At 42.1% G+C, this 18581-nt stretch overlaps 1 protein-coding gene across 1 annotated transcript; it reads left to right on the top strand.

Moving 5' to 3' along the window:
- Positions 1 to 9964: 9964 nt before the first annotated feature.
- On the top strand, positions 9965 to 14254 carry LOC133904914 (AP-5 complex subunit mu). Its single transcript, XM_062346560.1, has 8 exons — positions 9965 to 10126; positions 10213 to 10350; positions 10737 to 11045; positions 11269 to 11552; positions 11670 to 12565; positions 13044 to 13100; positions 13759 to 13806; positions 13990 to 14254. Exons 1-8 carry the CDS (start codon positions 10044 to 10046, stop codon positions 14062 to 14064), a joined length of 1890 nt encoding a protein of 629 aa, XP_062202544.1. The 5' UTR covers positions 9965 to 10043; the 3' UTR covers positions 14065 to 14254.
- Positions 14255 to 18581: the final 4327 nt, after the last annotated feature.

Below are 18581 nucleotides of genomic sequence, written 5' to 3' on the forward strand. Positions count from 1 at the left end.
CTGTGCGCTGCCTGTGTAGATTCTGACCTGGTTCAATAGAGAAATACATCATAAGTACTAACCCTCTGGAATTTCCCTCAATCTATTCTATAGCTATCCTAGCCACTGGTGGTGATGAACAGGTCATGGCCAATTACCTCCTCATAGCTCTGGAGGGGTCGACCCGTTCGTAGTTGACCAATCTGCCTCCTGACTCGATTAACTCTTGGGGGCAACTCTACGATGTCTTCTGCGCTAATTTTCAGGGAACTTACAAATGTTCAGGGAAGGAGGACGACCTTCATCACCTCCAACAAGACTCTAAAGAGTCACTTTGGGAGTTTATCAAAACATTCAACATCATGAGGAGCAGCATCCTGGAGATTACCGATCCCTCGATCATCCACACCTTTCGACAAGGCGTGAGAGATCGAAGGCTGATTGAAAATATGGCAATGCGACCTCCCCAAGATGTTCGAGAACTGTTCGAGTTGTCCGACCGCTGCACGACAGCCGAAGAGGCCATCTCTTGAAACCAGTCGATAAATAGAGGGGACCAGCACCCTCAGGCAAGCAAGGAGGCTGAGGGCTCTGAGTTGGCTGAGAAGCGCGATTCTGACAAGAAGTCGGACAAGGTCAGCAAGAAGAAGAAGATCGAGGAACACAACACCATGGCCGCCTCCCACGACAAAGCTTTATCATCCAGCGATGAGTCTTATCCCCCTGTACTTTTGCAAGGACAGGGTGATATTTTCAAGCTAATCGAAAATTCTACTCGGATGGAACACCTTCTCAAGGACTCGCTGAAGAATTCGGAGGCGTTCAGAACCCCGAATAGATCATCTGAGAACCCAGAGAACCCAGTTAGACGTATTATCCTAATTAGAAAACTGAGTCTTACTCAATGAAGCAGTTGGACAAAATGCTTATCTTTGCTGGCCAAGTACTTGACCCGTTGAAACCTCATTTCACGTACTGGTGGGGGGTTTAACGATGACTACAGGATAATTATCATATCTGGGTACATCATGGTTTTCCATAATTCTCAGGGCATATTTCAATCTCCAGGAAGTGGATTCTTGGATGAAAGGAAACCGCCCGTAGGAACCCAGGGTATCTCATAAACAGGGAAGTCATTACAAGTTGAACAAACCATTAGAAGCCAAAAGACCCCTAAAGCTGAGCAAGGAAGTTGTCGACTAGGATAGATACATCTAGGCTAGCCACACACCCTCTTGTAACAAGCTCAGAGCAATACAGAACAAACAGGACGTAGGGTTATTATCCTAAGGGAGGTCTAAACCTGTATAAAAAAACACTATGTGTGTGCTCCTTTGATTCGTCTACTCGAAGTATCCCCCATATATTCTACAAATTCATAAGATTGGTGGTTCACCAATCGTCGACACCTTGATTTTCGGTGGGCCTTTGAGGTTGTCCTTGATAATGAGGAGGATGTCGAACCATCCACTTAGTCCGCAAAGGAGCCGAAGCTGGTGCACGGGGTGGAGTAGGAAACCCCATGCATGGACATTGTGAGCTACCGCCCACTAGAGATTGAGCAAGTATTTTGTGCTTCTTTTCTTCTTAGTGGTTCTTCATTTTGTATTCCACAATGATAGTTTTGCTCACCAATTTGTTAAAATCGGTGAACTCAAGGGCCTCAAGCTTCTCTTGCATCTTGGTTGAGATCCCATTCATGTCTCGTTGTTGTTGACTTGCTCAGCCGCGTATTGAGCCAAATAGTTTAACACACACCTGTAGTCTGTCACAGAGTTGCCCCTTTGCTTGATATCGAGGAATTCCTACCTCTTGATGTCCATCACACCCTTAGGGATAAGGTAGGTGCGGAAAGCTTCACGGAACTCCGCCCATGTGATGCAATGATAAGTGGTTTGCATGGTGAGAAAGTTCATCCACCATACATTGGTCGTGCCTTGAAGTTGATGGGTGGAATAGAGGGCCTTCTCATGATCCCCGCACTGGATGAGAACGAGCTTTTACTCAATGGTGTGAAGCCAATCATCCACATCAAGAGTATCCTCAACGCGAGTGAAAGTAGGCGGATGAGTACGAAAAAGTCATAGTCATCATGACGATCGGCTCCACCTCTGCCACAAGGAGCTATGTTTTGAACAAGAGCTTGAAAGAGTTATGTTTGAACTTGGCTATTTTGTTCAATCCTCATCAACACCTCCGCTATGGCCGGCAGTGGGGGTGGATCCTGGTCACTTGAGGCTTCCAGGTTGTCGCTCCCAGGGTTGTTGTGAGTTCTCATCCTGTCGTCAATCAAGGTTAGTGACGACGATGACTTGATAAGAAATGGGATATATAAAATGAATTATTGACAGCAAGGGGATGAATATAATGACATATATGCATATGGAAGAATCATTCCAATATAATAGATATGCACGTTCAATGAGAGACATGAAGATGATCATGACCTTAATCAACATGTTGCTCACATTTCAACAATTTCCCACAATTTTAGCAAGCATGCAATTAATCAACAAGCAACATTAGGCATGATTCAATTACTAGTGATTAACCTTACAACATGGTCATATATAAACTAAAGCATTAAGCTAAACAAGTCTTAAGTCATTACACATAGGGCATAATAGAGCTAAATAATCGTCATATGGTTCGCGAAAGTTAGCTACTCCCTATTGCATATAAATAGCTGTCATTTCCAAATGTGAATTCCAATATGAGCCTAAGCAAAAGACATATGGCAGCGGTTTATGCATTGACAATTAATGTTGCACTTTCGTCGAGTCTTTCCCTTGTCTCGTTGATTCGCCACTGCACCATATGATAGAAAAACATGAATTTGAGATAGAGAGGACCAATTACAGTGATGTACAATATGGACATCAGAACGAGGTATAGATAATATGCAACTCCTTAAATAAACACCAAGATGCAAGAATGTACCCATAGACATCCTTAACAAATGAAAGCATGAGGCAAGTTAGAGAGCCAAAATTTTCAAATTAAAGTGGTAAGCAACAAGATGAGAGTAATAGAGCAACCATGCTTAATTTGAATTTTAGCTTCAATTAGTGAATTAAATTAATGAATATAAATGCATGCATACATACACTTATGTATATGCGGTATGTATATTTGGTCATTCATAAATATATATACACAGGTGTGTATATATATATATATATATATATATATATATATATATATATATATATATATATATCCATGAATAGTTAAATATAGAAATCCATATTTATAACATGTATATATATATACACTTATATTAAATATATACTTTCTGGATTTTAAGGTGGCTCTAATTAATTATGATTTTTTAAAAGTAGTGAATTTTGCTATCCTCTAAATGCTAAAATCTCAGTGTGTAACAACAAGGCCAGAGGGGACTACGCCAAGCAATGGTGGCACAACCAGTGAATTGTCCAACTCCCTCAGCTGCTGGCTGTGGCACCGTGCCGCCTATCCAGCCCCATCGTCAAACTCCTTCTCCCCGCCTAACTGCAACACATTCTGCAATGCCTCGTTGCTTTCCACCATGACATGCAGGTAGCAACCTACTAGCTAATGCTGGTTTGAAAGAGAGAGAGAGAGAGAGAGAGAGAGAGAGAGAGAGAGAGAGAGAGAGAGAGAGAGAGAGAGATTATTCCTACTTCTACGGGGATTGGATTGCATTTTCCCCAATTTGGGAAGCTACATCTGTTGATGAATGGTTATACAATGGTGGTTTTTATGAGAGAAAGATGATGCGGCTTTTTTGTTTCGGAGGGATAAGAATGAGCTATGAAATAATAAGTTTTGTGTGGTGGGTAGACGACGCAATAGAGGTGGGGGTATGGTCCCCCGATCGAGGCCAACGTTTTCTAGAGCGTCAAGTTCGCTGGGAGTGGAGTATAGTCTCCCGTTCCTATTGTGATAATGCTCTGCACTGGGCATCTGGCATGAGCCAAATATTGGACGCCTCGCTCCACACCACGCATCACATGCATGAAAATGTGGGAGAATCATCCAAATAATATTCTAGTTAATCACCAAGTCAATCAATTACATAATCACGACTTCAACGATTAACCAGAATATCATCTTGATAGTCCCGACACGTGTTTTGTGCACAAGATCGAAACACATGTCTTTCCAACATAAGCAATCATAACCAAACTTAATAAAGAGTGAGTAATTAAATCATATTACAAGTTCTTAACTATTTACAAGTTTAACAATTTACAACAAAAGGGATCTAGGAGGATACTTAAACTGATCAACTCCTAGCCAAAAGAGAAACTACGCAGCAAAAACAAAAGCTAAAGACAACAAAAGATGGGTGAAACCATATGCCCTTAGGTTTCACCCCAAAAGTGCGACCTCCGAGTAGTTGCCTACTCATTCCTGCCGCTAGTATTGGCGGGCGTGAAGTAGCCAAACACCGCCTCTTCCTCACCTGCAAAACCTGTAGAGCAGCTGAGTACAAAGGTACTCGCAAGACTTAATCCATATAGGGTACATATAAATAACCCTACTCCAAGGATTATGCATTGAGTCATTAGCAAGGAAAATACCACAAGGTTGATTAAAACATATGCACCCGCAACCTAGACACATATGTGTGAGCATCTAAACATAATCAACATACCCTTCCAAACCTGCAACTACTAACCTGCACATAAATGTAAATGGAACTATAGTAATACATCAATAGCCAGTCATCAATATTACCCAACATACCATCCATACCACCATCCCACATTCGTAACTCTACGGCCGATACAAATAGACAGAAGCATGCTCATGACCGAGAGCACAACAATTCGAATTGTTTTTACACCTTGCAGGGGTACTCCTTTACCTACACGATACAAGGGCCATACAGCTCATGTGTCCACACAGGCCCACATGAGGGGTACTCGTGTCAACCTTTCCCAATAAGCTCCAACTATTTGATCATGCACCGATAGGTGCGAGGGTCATCCAGAACTACTCCCGGAGCAAACTGAATACCTCAACAAGCCCGCCCGCTCACACTATCGACTCGCATGCCAAAAGGCCACAGCTACAAAGGTATTCGGCTTATCGTTCCCATATGCGACATGTAGTGAGTACGGAAAGTGTTAAAGTCAATTGCACCAACTGACGGTGCTTAATCGATGCAAAAGCGATCTATGGTGCTCGGGCTCCTCTCCCGAACTACCCCGAGGAACTCTTCCGGGGCAGAAGACACCCCTAACACCGCTCACATCTCCTCTTATCCTCACATCTCATCCCACCATTGACATTATGATCAATATTCATGAACGATAAGTAAGCTCTAAGTTCACGAACAATGGTTGCACCATCGCTCGACTTCTATCGAGGACCTATGCATTGCTAAGCATTTCGAATAACTTTCAAGTTAAACATCAACAATGTTATCAAGGCTACAAGGATATGGATTATCAAATACCCAAGGTAGGACAATGCATCGCATAGGTTCTTACATAAAGCATAGTTTATCAATTTTAGACTTCACAATTCAAATCAAAGGGTGCAATATGCTTAGATGCTTGCCTTACTGCTCTGGGGTTTGCCTAATACTTCCCGCACAACCCTCACAAAACTTCGGGAGATTGGCGTCATCTTCACTCGCTTGGACCGTCGGCACAACACCCTCTAAACGAATCAAAATGCATTGCACAAACAAATGAACGATGGAAAAACGTGTAAATGATGCATGCTTAAAGTATAATGGAGTGCCGTGTTTCAAAAACATTTGCAAAGGACCGCTAAGTAATTAGGGTTTCGAAGTTTGAAACCCTAGATAAGGTAGCCTAAGTATACCTAGCCTTACCAGTCTGGCGATCAGACCGACGTAGAGGTGGCAATCTGACCGATGGCCAGCAGAGAGTTTTGGCCTCTGGCGGTCTGACCGTAGGCATGGTGGTGGTCAGACCGCCCACCAACGGTCAGATTGGCCCTAGTGGTGGTCAGACTCCTATATAAGTTTTCAACTCAGATTCTCCGGTCCCAACTGGTAGTCAGACCAGCCCTAGTGGTGGTCAGACCGCCAGACCTTGCCGGCACCGCCTTTGCGGGGTCACTGGCGAGGACTCCGATGAAACCTTCGACAACGAAGGGTACCAAAATGCTATATGGGACTAGTGGAGTGTTCCTAAAGTAATTTGGACATCATTCACCAAGCTAAATTCAAAGTACCCCATGGATTGGTTCTAGGCTAGGTTGAACTTGGGCCTAAATGAGATGAGGGTCGAATCGAGCTCGGAAAAAATAGGGAAACGGTAGGGGATAGCTCACCTCAGCTTATGAAAGCTTTCTATTGGATTGGAATGCTTCGGGGAGGCTCCGATTCACAGATTGGCTCCCGGAGAGGTTGATGAGCTTGAGGTCGATGAACTGGTCTCCAGCGAGGGAGAAGAGGAGAAACTTGGGGAAGTCCTCCGGGAAGCTCGTGAGAGTTCCCACCTCCGATCTTTGGCCTCCGAACGCGACGAACAGACCTCTCTTTCTCTCTCTAGGGTCGAGTGAAGAGAGGGAGAGTGAGAGAAAAGTGAGAGGGAGAGACCAAAAGAAAGTGATCGATCTACTTAACCCGAGCCTCTGTGTGCTGGTAATTAGACTGCGGGAAAACCACATGGCAGCCCACATGGTAGCGCACCTGGCGGTCAGACCGCAGGTGACTTCAGTCAGACCGCGAGGGGGTTCTTTTGCTGAAATTTTCCTAAGTCTCCCCTCATCCTCCTCCTATTCTTTTCTTTCTCCAAAGTATTTAGGGATTCTCCAAAGTGCTCTAAACCACCCCAAGGTATTTGAAACATGTGTAACTAGTTTTTGATAGACAAACACGTGTAAGCACATGCGATGATGATTATGCATGCATAATTACGTAATTAACATTTTAGGATGTGACAGAAAAGCGGCTTCATCCACCCATGTGTTGGCTTTATCCTTTCCACTTGAGTACGCATGTGCTACTGCTTCCCATTCTTTCTCTCCTTCCCTCTCCAATGTTGAATGTAGGAACCAAGTGCCTCACTATCCCATGCCCCCAAAAATCAAGATCCACCAACCCCCCTCCCCAACTCCGGAAGGAGATCGTAAAGTCACAGTGACATGGTCACTGACATGTGGGACAACTCTCAGTGGGTCCCACATGTCAGCGACCACGTCACAGGGTGATCAGAGGAACCATCTACCCCCAAATCCATTCCCAATAATTCCTCGATGAACCGAGCTTGCTAGCCACGACTGAGGATAAAGATTGGATTAACCCTCCCTCTCTGTGCTCCAAAAGCTTCTATCTCTCTCCTCCATCTCTCTCTCTGTTCTAGATTCTTCTTCAGTGAATCAATGAATGCAGAAGACATCCTGCTTCCATTTCCTCTCCCCATAGATTTGAGTATGCCATGCAGCGATTGGATTGATATGGATATTGTAACAGGTAAGTTGATATGCTGCAATGATTTTTTTCTTGATGTTACAGTAGCCTCTAGATGTTCCTACAATGAATTTAATTGTTATGATGGCATTTTTTATGTTGCAGTAACTTTTTTTTGCTATCCCCAAAATGGATTTGGTTTGTTACACGGAAATGGAGATGGAGATAGAGATTGATATCATTTTTTGGATGTAGCCTAGGGTGTTGCAACAAATTTTTTGATATTGCAATAGATAATTTGGGATATTGCAACTTGTTGCAACATGTTGGTTGGATTAGGTCTTTTTTTAATGTTGCATCAAGTGTTTTGAGATGTTGCGATACATGATTCAAGATGTTGCAATGGCTTTTTGATGCAACAATGCCCAACAGCTGATTTGGTTGGAATTAGCCTCTTCTTTTTTGAGATGTTGCGATACATGATTCAAGATGTTGCAACGGCTTTTTGATGCAACAATGCATGTGGCAACCCAAATTGCCACCGGAGCATTTTAATCATTGCTGGACGAGGGTTTGAAAAGAATCTGATGTCGCCTTGAGGGGCTGAATAGGCGGAACCTAAAGTTTTTACAAACTAAAATGTAGCGGATCAGCAAAATGCAGAATCTCCGTAGATTTTTGCGGACTCTCCGCAAATGTGCGGAGGTTCCACAGAAATATGCGGACACTTCGAATATTTCTGGAAAATTTGAAAATGTGCCTATGTAACAACAGCTTGAATCAAGTACACGAGTTACTAAGCACCAGAGAATGTATTCCAACATTTTTCTTCAGATACCTGCAGCTCAAACCTTATAAAGAGATAGATCGGGTTGAAACTCTAAGAATCAATGGATACAAGATTATGAAACAAAAATAGAATGACAAGTAAGACACAATGATTTGTTCACCGAAATTCGATCACTCCACAAAGAAGTGCCTACATCTCGGTTGAGGAGTTCACAAATAGCTAGGTCTCTTCCAGCCCTTTCCTCACCCAAGCGATCACAAAGATTAAACTAGGGTTACTTACTCAATTCGTAGGGGTAAAACAAACGTCTCGGGCTCACCACAAAATTAGGAGCTCGACGGGCAACGCCTAGCTGTCTATGTGGACGACTCACCAAGAGTAATAAACACAAACCACCGGCTTGATGAAGAAAACTAGTGCTCAAAGATTGGAGTTGTTCTCTCTAGCACTAACTCTCTCTCCCCCAAACCAACTCTCAAAACTTTGCAAATCTCAAGCTAAAGCAAGGTGGGAGAGAGTTCTTTTGGCTCTAAAGTTGACCAGCTTTTCGAGTAAAGCAGCAGCCAGCAAAAGGGGAAGTGATAAGGTACGTATACCCATCTTCCAAAAACTAGCCGTTATAACTGTCAGAATGCGGACTATCCGTAAAAATACGGAGACTCCGCAAAAAATGCGGACCTTCCGCATACCCCAAACTCCGCAAAAATACGGACACTCCGTATTTGCACACTTTTACAACATAAGGGTAAAACTAGATGAAAAAAAAAAGTGTTTGAGGTGTCTCTCATGGGTTATTATATCTTTTGAGCACTATTTCTACGCAAAGAAGTAGATTTCGTATACCTCTTTATAGTACGGTATTCTAAACTCCATTTTAAAAGATAAATAAATTTAAAACTATACAATACATGTGCCGCATTAGTATTCTCACTGAATTGAATTACACATGTCCATATTTCATAAAAACTCATTAATCCTTTAATTATTTTATTATTATTATCAAAACTCACTTAAAGGTCTAAATGCACTTTCAGGACTGAAACCTTGAACCTACGAGCGCTAGCCAACTACGCCACCACCCCATTGTGAAAATGGACTGAAAACATTTATATCACTAATTGAACCCAGCTATCCTTACGGCACAATTCACCAATGGTAGCAGCACAATTCCTAGTGACATATTTTAATTAGTCCAGGGAGTCGGTTTTAAACAACCACACAGAAAAATCTTATTGCTATTTTAGGTCTTGTTTGATACAGTTAAAATTTATGGGTTTTTGTTGAAAAACGGTGTTTACTGAAAGCTGCTTATGGCTTTAAGCTTTTTAGCCGTTGGTTTTTACGAGAATTTTTTTTAAGTTTTTAGCACACCAAAAATTAAAAAAAAATTACTCTCAATCAGTCTATGAATTTTTAGTTCATTTTATTAGAAGTCAGCTTTTCAGCTTTTAGGTTATGAGAAATAAAAAACAACAATAAACTGAAACAATCGTAGCCCTAGTTCAACAATAATGTAGAGAAAAACTAAAAAATCCTAAGAAGTCACTAACTGTTTTATCACGGACACCACGTTCACACATGCCGTTGGCATCTGGTCAGTGTCTGCAGTCTACTGTCACAACTAGTAGTTTAGTACTGAGACAGAAAAATCACAATATATAGGGTTCATAACCTGGAAGCAAGCTCATCGCTCCCAGTTTGCAAATGCACAATAGTGTAATAATAAAAAAAAAAACCCCGGGAGCGTCGGAGCCCAGGAGGCAGTAGGCTCACATATGGGCCTCATGGGCCGGATGCCTCAGCATCAAAGTCGTCTTCCTCGTCCGTCCCGCAACACGGAGCATCGGCGTCGTCACGGCATCTCCTCCTGCCCATCCATTGCCCGGGCGAGCCTCGATGTCTGGCGGCGGCGGCGGCGGCGGGTGCAGCGTCCGCGCCATCTGGATCCTCACGCCGCACGACACCGTGGCCTTCTCCAGGTGCCTTCCCACCCGGAGCTTTTTCCGCGTCAATATTTGGCCCGGCCTTCTGACCTCGCGACCTCACCTTTTATTCATTTCACGAGGCGGTTCGCGGTGGTAGAGAAGCGGTGGCGCGCCGCGTGGGAGGTGGAGGGCGACGGAGAAGGCGGGAGAGGGGCGTGGACGCCGCCGCTGCCGGCCGACCACGAGGTCGCTGCCGCCTTCGCCGAGCGCAGGAGAAGGTTCGACGTCGGTTTCTTGGTTCTTGGATTAGCTTACCAATTGCAGTGTGATGGATGTGTGAAATCAGTTGCAAGATTACTCGTGAGTACAAGTGAATTGGGTGTCAGGATATGATTCAGATTATATGGCAGCAACAGAATGATACAGGCATACAACAATGCTGCTTTGTCTGAAAACACCAGAAACTGAAGCTCCTTGTACATGTATAGCAGCAAACAAATAAAAATTAAAAGTACAGTGCTCGTAAGAATTGCGATTAGTTGATCAAAGTTCATTCACTAAAACTATAAGCCTGTGCTGTGGTTTGCGGTCGCATAATGCAGTAATGCTGTAGGAGGTGGTAATAGATGCGATACATATTTGATATATAATTGTCACTCTGCAGGGAAGGCACTGCACGTGGTTCTGGTATTCTCACAAGATTATCATCTGTGGGATCAGATTCCTGGGTTGACGATCCGGTTACTCGCCATGTTGTGTCGCTCAGCATCGATAAAGAGGAAGGGGATGGCTTCATGCTGTGGCCTGTGGTTCTGCAGAAGCGTGGAGGGTATTATGTCCTTGTGTTGCCTCTGGTGGATCCTCAGTCGTTTAGAGCGTACGAGAATCTCTTCAAAAGGTCTGATTGTGGGAGTTCAGCCAAGGAGAATGGGAATCTTTCCTCCATCCTGCTCAATCTTCCATGCATAACAGGGTAATGTAAGTTTGCGTACCTATTATGATTGTGTGATCATTTGATTCTGAGTTTCATTTTCTTCAATGCCAGCTCCATCACCACTTTCATTGAATATATGCAAATGTTTGTGACATACATCTTCAGCAACGGATCAACGATTATGTTCATTTTATGAACACCTGATGTAGTTCAACAAACAACCTAATTAGCTTGCATGCTTACACCTCATGTTTAATGATAGGGCCTTTATGGTTGCGCATGTTATTGGGGACATAATTACTGGTGATATTGCTGAACCTGAGGTGATTGTTAGTTCTGGGCCCTCTGTTAGTGGACTCTTGGATTCCTTGACTGGAAGTATAGGTATTTCAGCGCGACCAAAACCTATTGCTGCGCCTGTTGCAGCACCAACTGCATCAGTCTCCTCGCCTGCGGGTGCTGCTCAATCCGAGTCTTTAAAAGGTGGTGTAAGACCTTTTGACAAGGATTTACTGCGGAACTTTATCATCGGTTCCATGCCTTTTGGTTAGTATCGACAGAGCCTACTATCATGGAGTATACACTTCACATTGTTTTCTCATAAAGCTTCTTCATGGATCTATACTCTGATGAGCCAACTTAGCTAATAAAAAGTTTCTGCAGGCACACCTCAGGATCTTAATTATGCCAATGTTACTTCGATTAGAGCAACTGGAGTTTCAGCTGATCCTCTACCGACAGACCAGAAGCAACCAGCCTGGAAGCCCTACCTGTACAAAGGGAGACAAAGAATTCTCTTTTCTAGCCTGGAGACTATAAATGCTGCACTGTATGACCGTGATGATGTGCCAGATTTCCTTTCTGTTTCAGGACAAGTGACCTGTAGGGCTGAACTAGAAGGACTACCTGATGTTTCTTTGCCACTGACTGGGTTAAAAGCTGCTCATGTCGAGGTGTCATCATTCCATCACTGTGTTCAAGCTTCAGAGCCCACTAATAATAAACAGACCCTGGTTTTTCAGCCACCATTAGGAAATTTTGTTTTGATGCATTATCAAGCACCATGCAACATTGATCCTCCTGTTAAAGGGTTCTACCAGCTGTCTATGGTTTCTGAGAATGAAGGTGCTTTTCTATTCAAGCTGAAATTGATGGAGGGGTACAAATCTCCCTTCATTATGGAATTTTGCATGATTACAATGCCATTCCCTCAAAGAAGAGTTGCGTCATATGATGGAAATCCATCAATTGGGACAGTTTCGATGACAGAGCATTCAATTGAATGGAGAATTGTTTCAAGCGGCCGGGGGCTCAGTGGTAGGAGCATTGAGGCTACCTTTCCTGGTACTGTTAGATTTGTTCCTAGAACAACACAGAGAGCAAATTCATCATATCGCTCAGTTTCAAGCACCGTATATGCTGAAGATAGTGACAGTGAGCAAGATAATGTTAAGAATGCAGCTAACTTGGATGACTACATCATGGAAAAAATGAATAAGGATCTTCAGGCAGTTGACTTAGAAGAGCCATTGTCTTGGCAAGCATATAATTATGCCAAGGTATGTCTCTACCAAACGGTGTACTAGGAAAGCTCGAGAAGCCTTCTTGTCACATTCTTTTTTTTTTTAACATTAGATCATCAATAATTACCGTATCTGGTCATGAATTAATGGGATGCTTGATAACCTTTGTCATATTTTCTTTTCAGCTTGGTAAGTTTCAGCTATTATGTTAGTTTATATAGGTCTGTGAAACATTTGACTTTTGTATTATTTCTTCATATATTATCTATGCCCAAAACAGATATTATAACTGGGAAGCAGTTTTTCGTGATATGCTTTTAGTTTATACCATCTATATTGGTGGTATCAGTTGGGGCATGCGGCACCTGTTCATTCTTTTACTCATTCATGAAGTTTTCTACTGCCCAAAGACTATTGCTTAGATTCTTTTGTCTATGTTTTGCATGGGCATGCATGTTAGTTTTTCTTAGGCTTCTTTTCTACTCTGTTGATTGATTATGAAGCATTTTTCTAGGTTTCATTTAAGATAATTGGAGGCACGCTGTCTGGCCTTTTAATTGATCCAAGATCTGTAAGTTACACATTACTTTTCTCACTCACCTATAGGGAGTTTGCTTCATTATATCTTCAATAAATTTCTTCAGTGGCTAAACCTTATTATTAGATCCACAATCCGACAGACAATTACATTCATAAATTAATTGGCTTAGATATTCGAAATAAAACATTGTTGATAATCAGTGTTGTTTGTTAAGTCACAAAATGGTAATCACGCTTCACCATGTCATGCACACACAGATTTATTCAGCTACCTGCCCACAAACTCCACAATAAACCAAGCCACCCAGATCAAAATATTGTGTTATTTTGCTACTAGCTCAATTCTTAGCAATTAGATATTTCTCAGTTTGAGGTTTCAGGCAGAATTTCTGTCTACATATTTATGCCATATCATATATCACGGTCAAGGTTTATCATCGTTACACTTTAAGTTAATTACTCAAGATTACCTGCTTAAATATCAGCCTTTCCACTTTTAAACAGTTATTTTGTCAGTGTGTTGATGTTGTACTGATGCATAGATGATAGAATAGAGATATTGAAGTTACATTTCACTCTTGTATAGTGTTATTAGAAGTGTTTTGTACGCAAAAGTTCCCTGATGCTTTATTGAAATAAATCTGTCACAAATTTACTTCATGTTTTGATGCTTTAATGACCTCCTGCAGGTAAACATTTACCCTTATGTTAAAGCCCCAGCTGAATACTCAATGCAGGTACCTTTTTTTTATCTTGATAGCTATACAATTTTGTTCCATTAATCATTACATAGTGAATCCACTGAAATTGGATCTGCTTTCGCAGCAGCTCCATATTTAGTCTTGGACGATTTTTATATTGATGAGATATTGATCTTTTGATAACTGAGATGATGCGAGATTTTTTTTTCCCATTGACAGGCTTCTTCTGGAGATTACATACTGTGGAATACATTAGGTAGATGTCCTACTGCTGCTTTGCCTAGAGAATTTTGATTGTCAGTGTTTTTCATCGTACAATGTCGGACTTTTGTGCATGTCTTTTGCTGTACAGACTACAGAGCTCTCCATTATGCCTGCAGAGCTCTCCATTGTTTCTCCTTGTTCCATTGTCTTTTGTGCTGGAAGTTTTTGGTCCTTCCTATTCAGGAGTTCTTGTTTCAAGGATGAAAACTACAAACTTGCAGATCTTGTTGTCTTAAGCCCCGCGACCAGATCTAATCATCAAGCCATGATCTTATGAACAAATAAAATTTCCATCACTTGTGGTTGCGATCTTTAGTTGATAGTTTTTACAAGTGATGATTTGGTGTACCAGCAAGAGATTTAAATGAAAAATCCAATTCGTTGTGTTTAACTGACCAAACATATGATCACCGGTGGATGTGTTATGTGTTGAGCAATAACACAGCCTCATAAAAAACTACTTTTTTGTTTAATTTATTTGTCATGCCCATGCCATGCCATGCATGATGTCACTGACATAGGAACATGATTGCCTTGTGCGCATAAAGCTTGACGAATCTAGTCACATACCAAGCACTGAAAGGAACCAGACATGACCGTATGCTATTTGTCATGAAAAGAAAAAGGAACTCTAGTTATTGCCAAAGCTTCTAGGAAATTTTCAGAAAGATATGGAGAAAAATTAGAGCCACTTATCATTCTTTCATTAAAACCTTTTCTTGTGTCCGGCGGTGAAGCTACAAAAGTACAAATTGGGCAAAAATCCAAATGTAGATAACGTATCCGATCGTATTTGCCGAAATAGATAATATATCGTTGTATTTAAAATTTTAGCATACGTATTCGATACCTTATTTACCAAAATGAATTTTTGGCATACTGCACCTTAAAAACAAGCTGGCCTTGGCTTTTTGGCACATGAGGTGCCGAATACAGTCCACAGTGCCTTTTTGGCATCTCGTGTGTCGAAAACTGTGGGTCAGGATTCTTTTGCGTCACGTCGCGTCGCCTCGTTGTCGACACCTCATGTGTCGGAAACGGTGGGTCGGGATTTTCTTGCATCACGTCGCGTCGTCTCATTGTTGCCTCTGTTGTCTCGTGTCTAAAGATGTGAGAGAGACGTGTTGTCATTTTATGTTTGAAGCTCTATCATGTGATCACTTCGTGTCTAAAGATAGGAGTCAGAATAGAGGTGTTATTATTTTATGCTTAAAGCTCTGTCGTGTGATCACTTTGTGTCTAAAAGGCTGAGTCAAAACATAGGTACGAACATATCTCATGGTTTGATCCTAAGCACATTAATGTTATCAATTGCTAACTTTTGACAAAATTGTAAATTATTTGCTAATTTAATTGTACATTTCAAAATTTCAAACTCACCATGTAGTCTGAAAAGCTGTGGACAGCCTTAACACTTATCTATGTTTAAACTTGCACAATTTAAAATGTAGTAGTGGCAATATTTTCGCTTGTAGCATTGATCTCAAGATGAGCAGTGCATTGCTATTGAATACCTAGATCATCTCAAGATGACGATGGAAAGTGATGATATAAATTAGCAGAAAAATGGCAGTTGTGTCAGTCAAGACTATTAGGGTAAGATGGTTGTGGTCTCTGATGTGGTGATTGGAAGTTGTGAGGATGGGTAGAAGAAAATCCACCATCATCTTCAGGATCATCAGTGTCCTCCGGAGATTGAGACTTTGAAGGGAGGGGTCCTTGTGGTATGAAATCGTCGTCCTCATCGTCATCTTGAGCTATCACGATAGGAGCATGTCATATTTCCTTGTTCGTTGTACGTCATATCGATATGGTGCGTGAACGTCCTCTTGTAGTGTTCTTTGAACCTTCTCATGTATTATTGCTGGAACGTCATTGCGCATTATCGTCATCATTCTTTGCCTCATAGAGAAACCTAGCACAAAAGAATGGTCAGTTAGTTCGCACACCCTGAGATACATTTGACGTCGCTCGTGCAAGAGGGCCATAAGGTCATCGGTGGTTACATGTAGTAGCGGAGCGGTCAATTCTGAACAGAAGGGTCTTGCATGCAATTTGGACATGGCTTGGATTAGGTTGTTCTTCTTGAAGGGATCATCCTTTCCTTCACGCACAACCTGCAAGGAGGTATTTAATGCTATATCGATCGTTGTAGGTGTCCATGAAAAACATGTACTAGAAGATCTCACCATATATGTATTGATCCTTGACTGCAACGTTCTGGCTCTGCACCAAAGCACGCATCCCTGATTCTTTAATAAACATTAAACAAGTATTAATATCATAATTAATATGTAAAAATGCTTAATAAATTATTAATGAATAAAGTTATGTGTCATAATTATTTGACAAATATTAAATAATTAAAAGTAATCACATTAATAATACAGTGAATAAGACATAATAGAGATGACTACGATAATAAAGTGAATAATACATATGTCATGAACATGTACAAGTGCTCTGAAAAACTGTATTGGCTATTCAACGATGACGCCGCCGCACGCAATCCTCAAGGATGTAAGCATCTGGTGGTGTGTGGCCCTCATCCCAGCGACATGTGATTGCTCGTACCACATGTGCCCTTGCTCATCATCATCATCGTCCTTCCCTGTGGGACCCCATCGATCTAGACCCACTAACTCGGCCATACATGTATCATGATAAAGGATCCTCATGCGGAAGTGTGGACGCCTGTAGCACGTGCTCCGGTGGAGTTTGGCATTTGCTACGTGCAGTCAATGACGTTCTCGTGATGAGTTGATACTACAAGTGGAGGTGTCATTGTAGTCTGAGGAGGTTGTGTCCACTGCAAGGGTTGTGAACCCAGTGTACACTGCTCAGGCTCTGGAGCCTCCGTGCACTCCTCAGCTGCAGCACCGGAACGTGACATATGATGCTTTGCAGCCAAAGATGGCTCTCGTGACTGTGCCCAAACGAGTTCCTCACGGGCACTGGATGAGCACCTGCTATGGGAAGCACGGGACGGATCCATGGCTGGTAGGTCGTACCCCCTCGAACGCAGGGTACAATCACCTAGACCACGTAACGCGGATAGCAAGTGAGACCCTCTCATCCTCATGTAGTCCCAGAGAGAGTTCCGATCCCTCCGCGTTGATGACCCGCTTACTTCCCCACAAGCTTGCTTCGCCTACGTATGCATTTCGTACGCCTCTTTAGTCTATATAAGATGAGGGCTATATCAGTCATACGGAAGTTTAACCAATGAAAATCGTTATAAGTACCGCATCACTTACCACAACATGAAAAAGGCAGGCACGATCCTCGGAAAAGGGTCTGGGGGCTGGTTCTACAAGTCCGCTGAGTAAGGTGGCACGCGTGCACGAACGGTACCACGAAAGGTACTCCCAGTACCTACCGTCGTTGTATATTCCAGCAGGAACGACAACATCCACCGCGGCTAACTCCGTCCACCAGTTTATGTGCTCAGCATTCATAGATGACCAGTCCTGCATGCCTCCGCTCCTCTGTGCGCTCCTCCTGTACGTGACGTAAACAATTATAATTTCTTAACATGGATCACCTAAAGTAATAATGCTACATACAATAACACACTTACTCATACACCTGTCCAGCGTCTCGTGGGGAGGTATTGGCACCAACTGTCGGTGCCCAAACTGCCTTTGGACACACTCACGAGAATATACTTCCATGTTATTCATGTACAACAAGACGTATCTAATTATCCATAAGTTTGAGTCACGCAAACAAGCGGATGTGATAAAACCTCCAATTGCAATTTTGGTCACTCATGACATACGCCATGGATCCCACTCCATGATATCGGCACTGAGGACGTCTAGATCACTAATCATAGGGGAGTACTAAAAGTGTATCTAGCCCTTATGTGTGGTTTTGGTAATTAATGATAATACCTATAGACTAACAATAGTGTTGAGTTTGTTAGTAGGTTGTTTCATAGGTAATGTATTGAGAGATATACATGAGCTCTAGGTGTATGGGGAGATTGAAAATGCATCAAGATGAATGAGCTCTAGGTGATGCTCATAAGGAGAAGGAAAAAACTCAATAAGATTGACAATAAACTTGAAGACTAAGTTACTTGTGGAGATCAAGTAACTAAAGGTAATTAACAACATAGAGTGCAATATTGAAGAAAAAGAAATGCATCAAGGCTTCAAGTGGAGAAATTTAAGTTGCTTCTATTACCATGCAAACGTCTACATGTCTGTATTTTTAGTAGCCATTGATTTGTTCAGAAAACAGGAAGAGAAATCTGTTTGTCACAGGCAGCTTTCAATCCATTGCTTCCACTTAAACTGATGAGGACAATTACCTGTAACATGCAACATGTCTGGCGAACAATGTGGTTGACACCAAATTAAGCATGTTGCCTTATTTTCCAATTTTCAGTTCTTTTTTTCCCTTAATTCTCGTTTCAATTTCCCGGCCAGGCAAGTGACTGTCCGGCTTATAGTCACGGGAATGTGGAACCATGCCGCGTTCGTCATCCTAGAATGTCATGCCTGTTCCGTGAACACGGAAACAATCTAATCCCGCTTTGT

The sequence above is a fragment of the Phragmites australis genome, chromosome 22, assembly GCF_958298935.1.
Source record: "Phragmites australis chromosome 22, lpPhrAust1.1, whole genome shotgun sequence".
Taxonomy (NCBI): Eukaryota; Viridiplantae; Streptophyta; class Magnoliopsida; order Poales; family Poaceae; genus Phragmites; species Phragmites australis.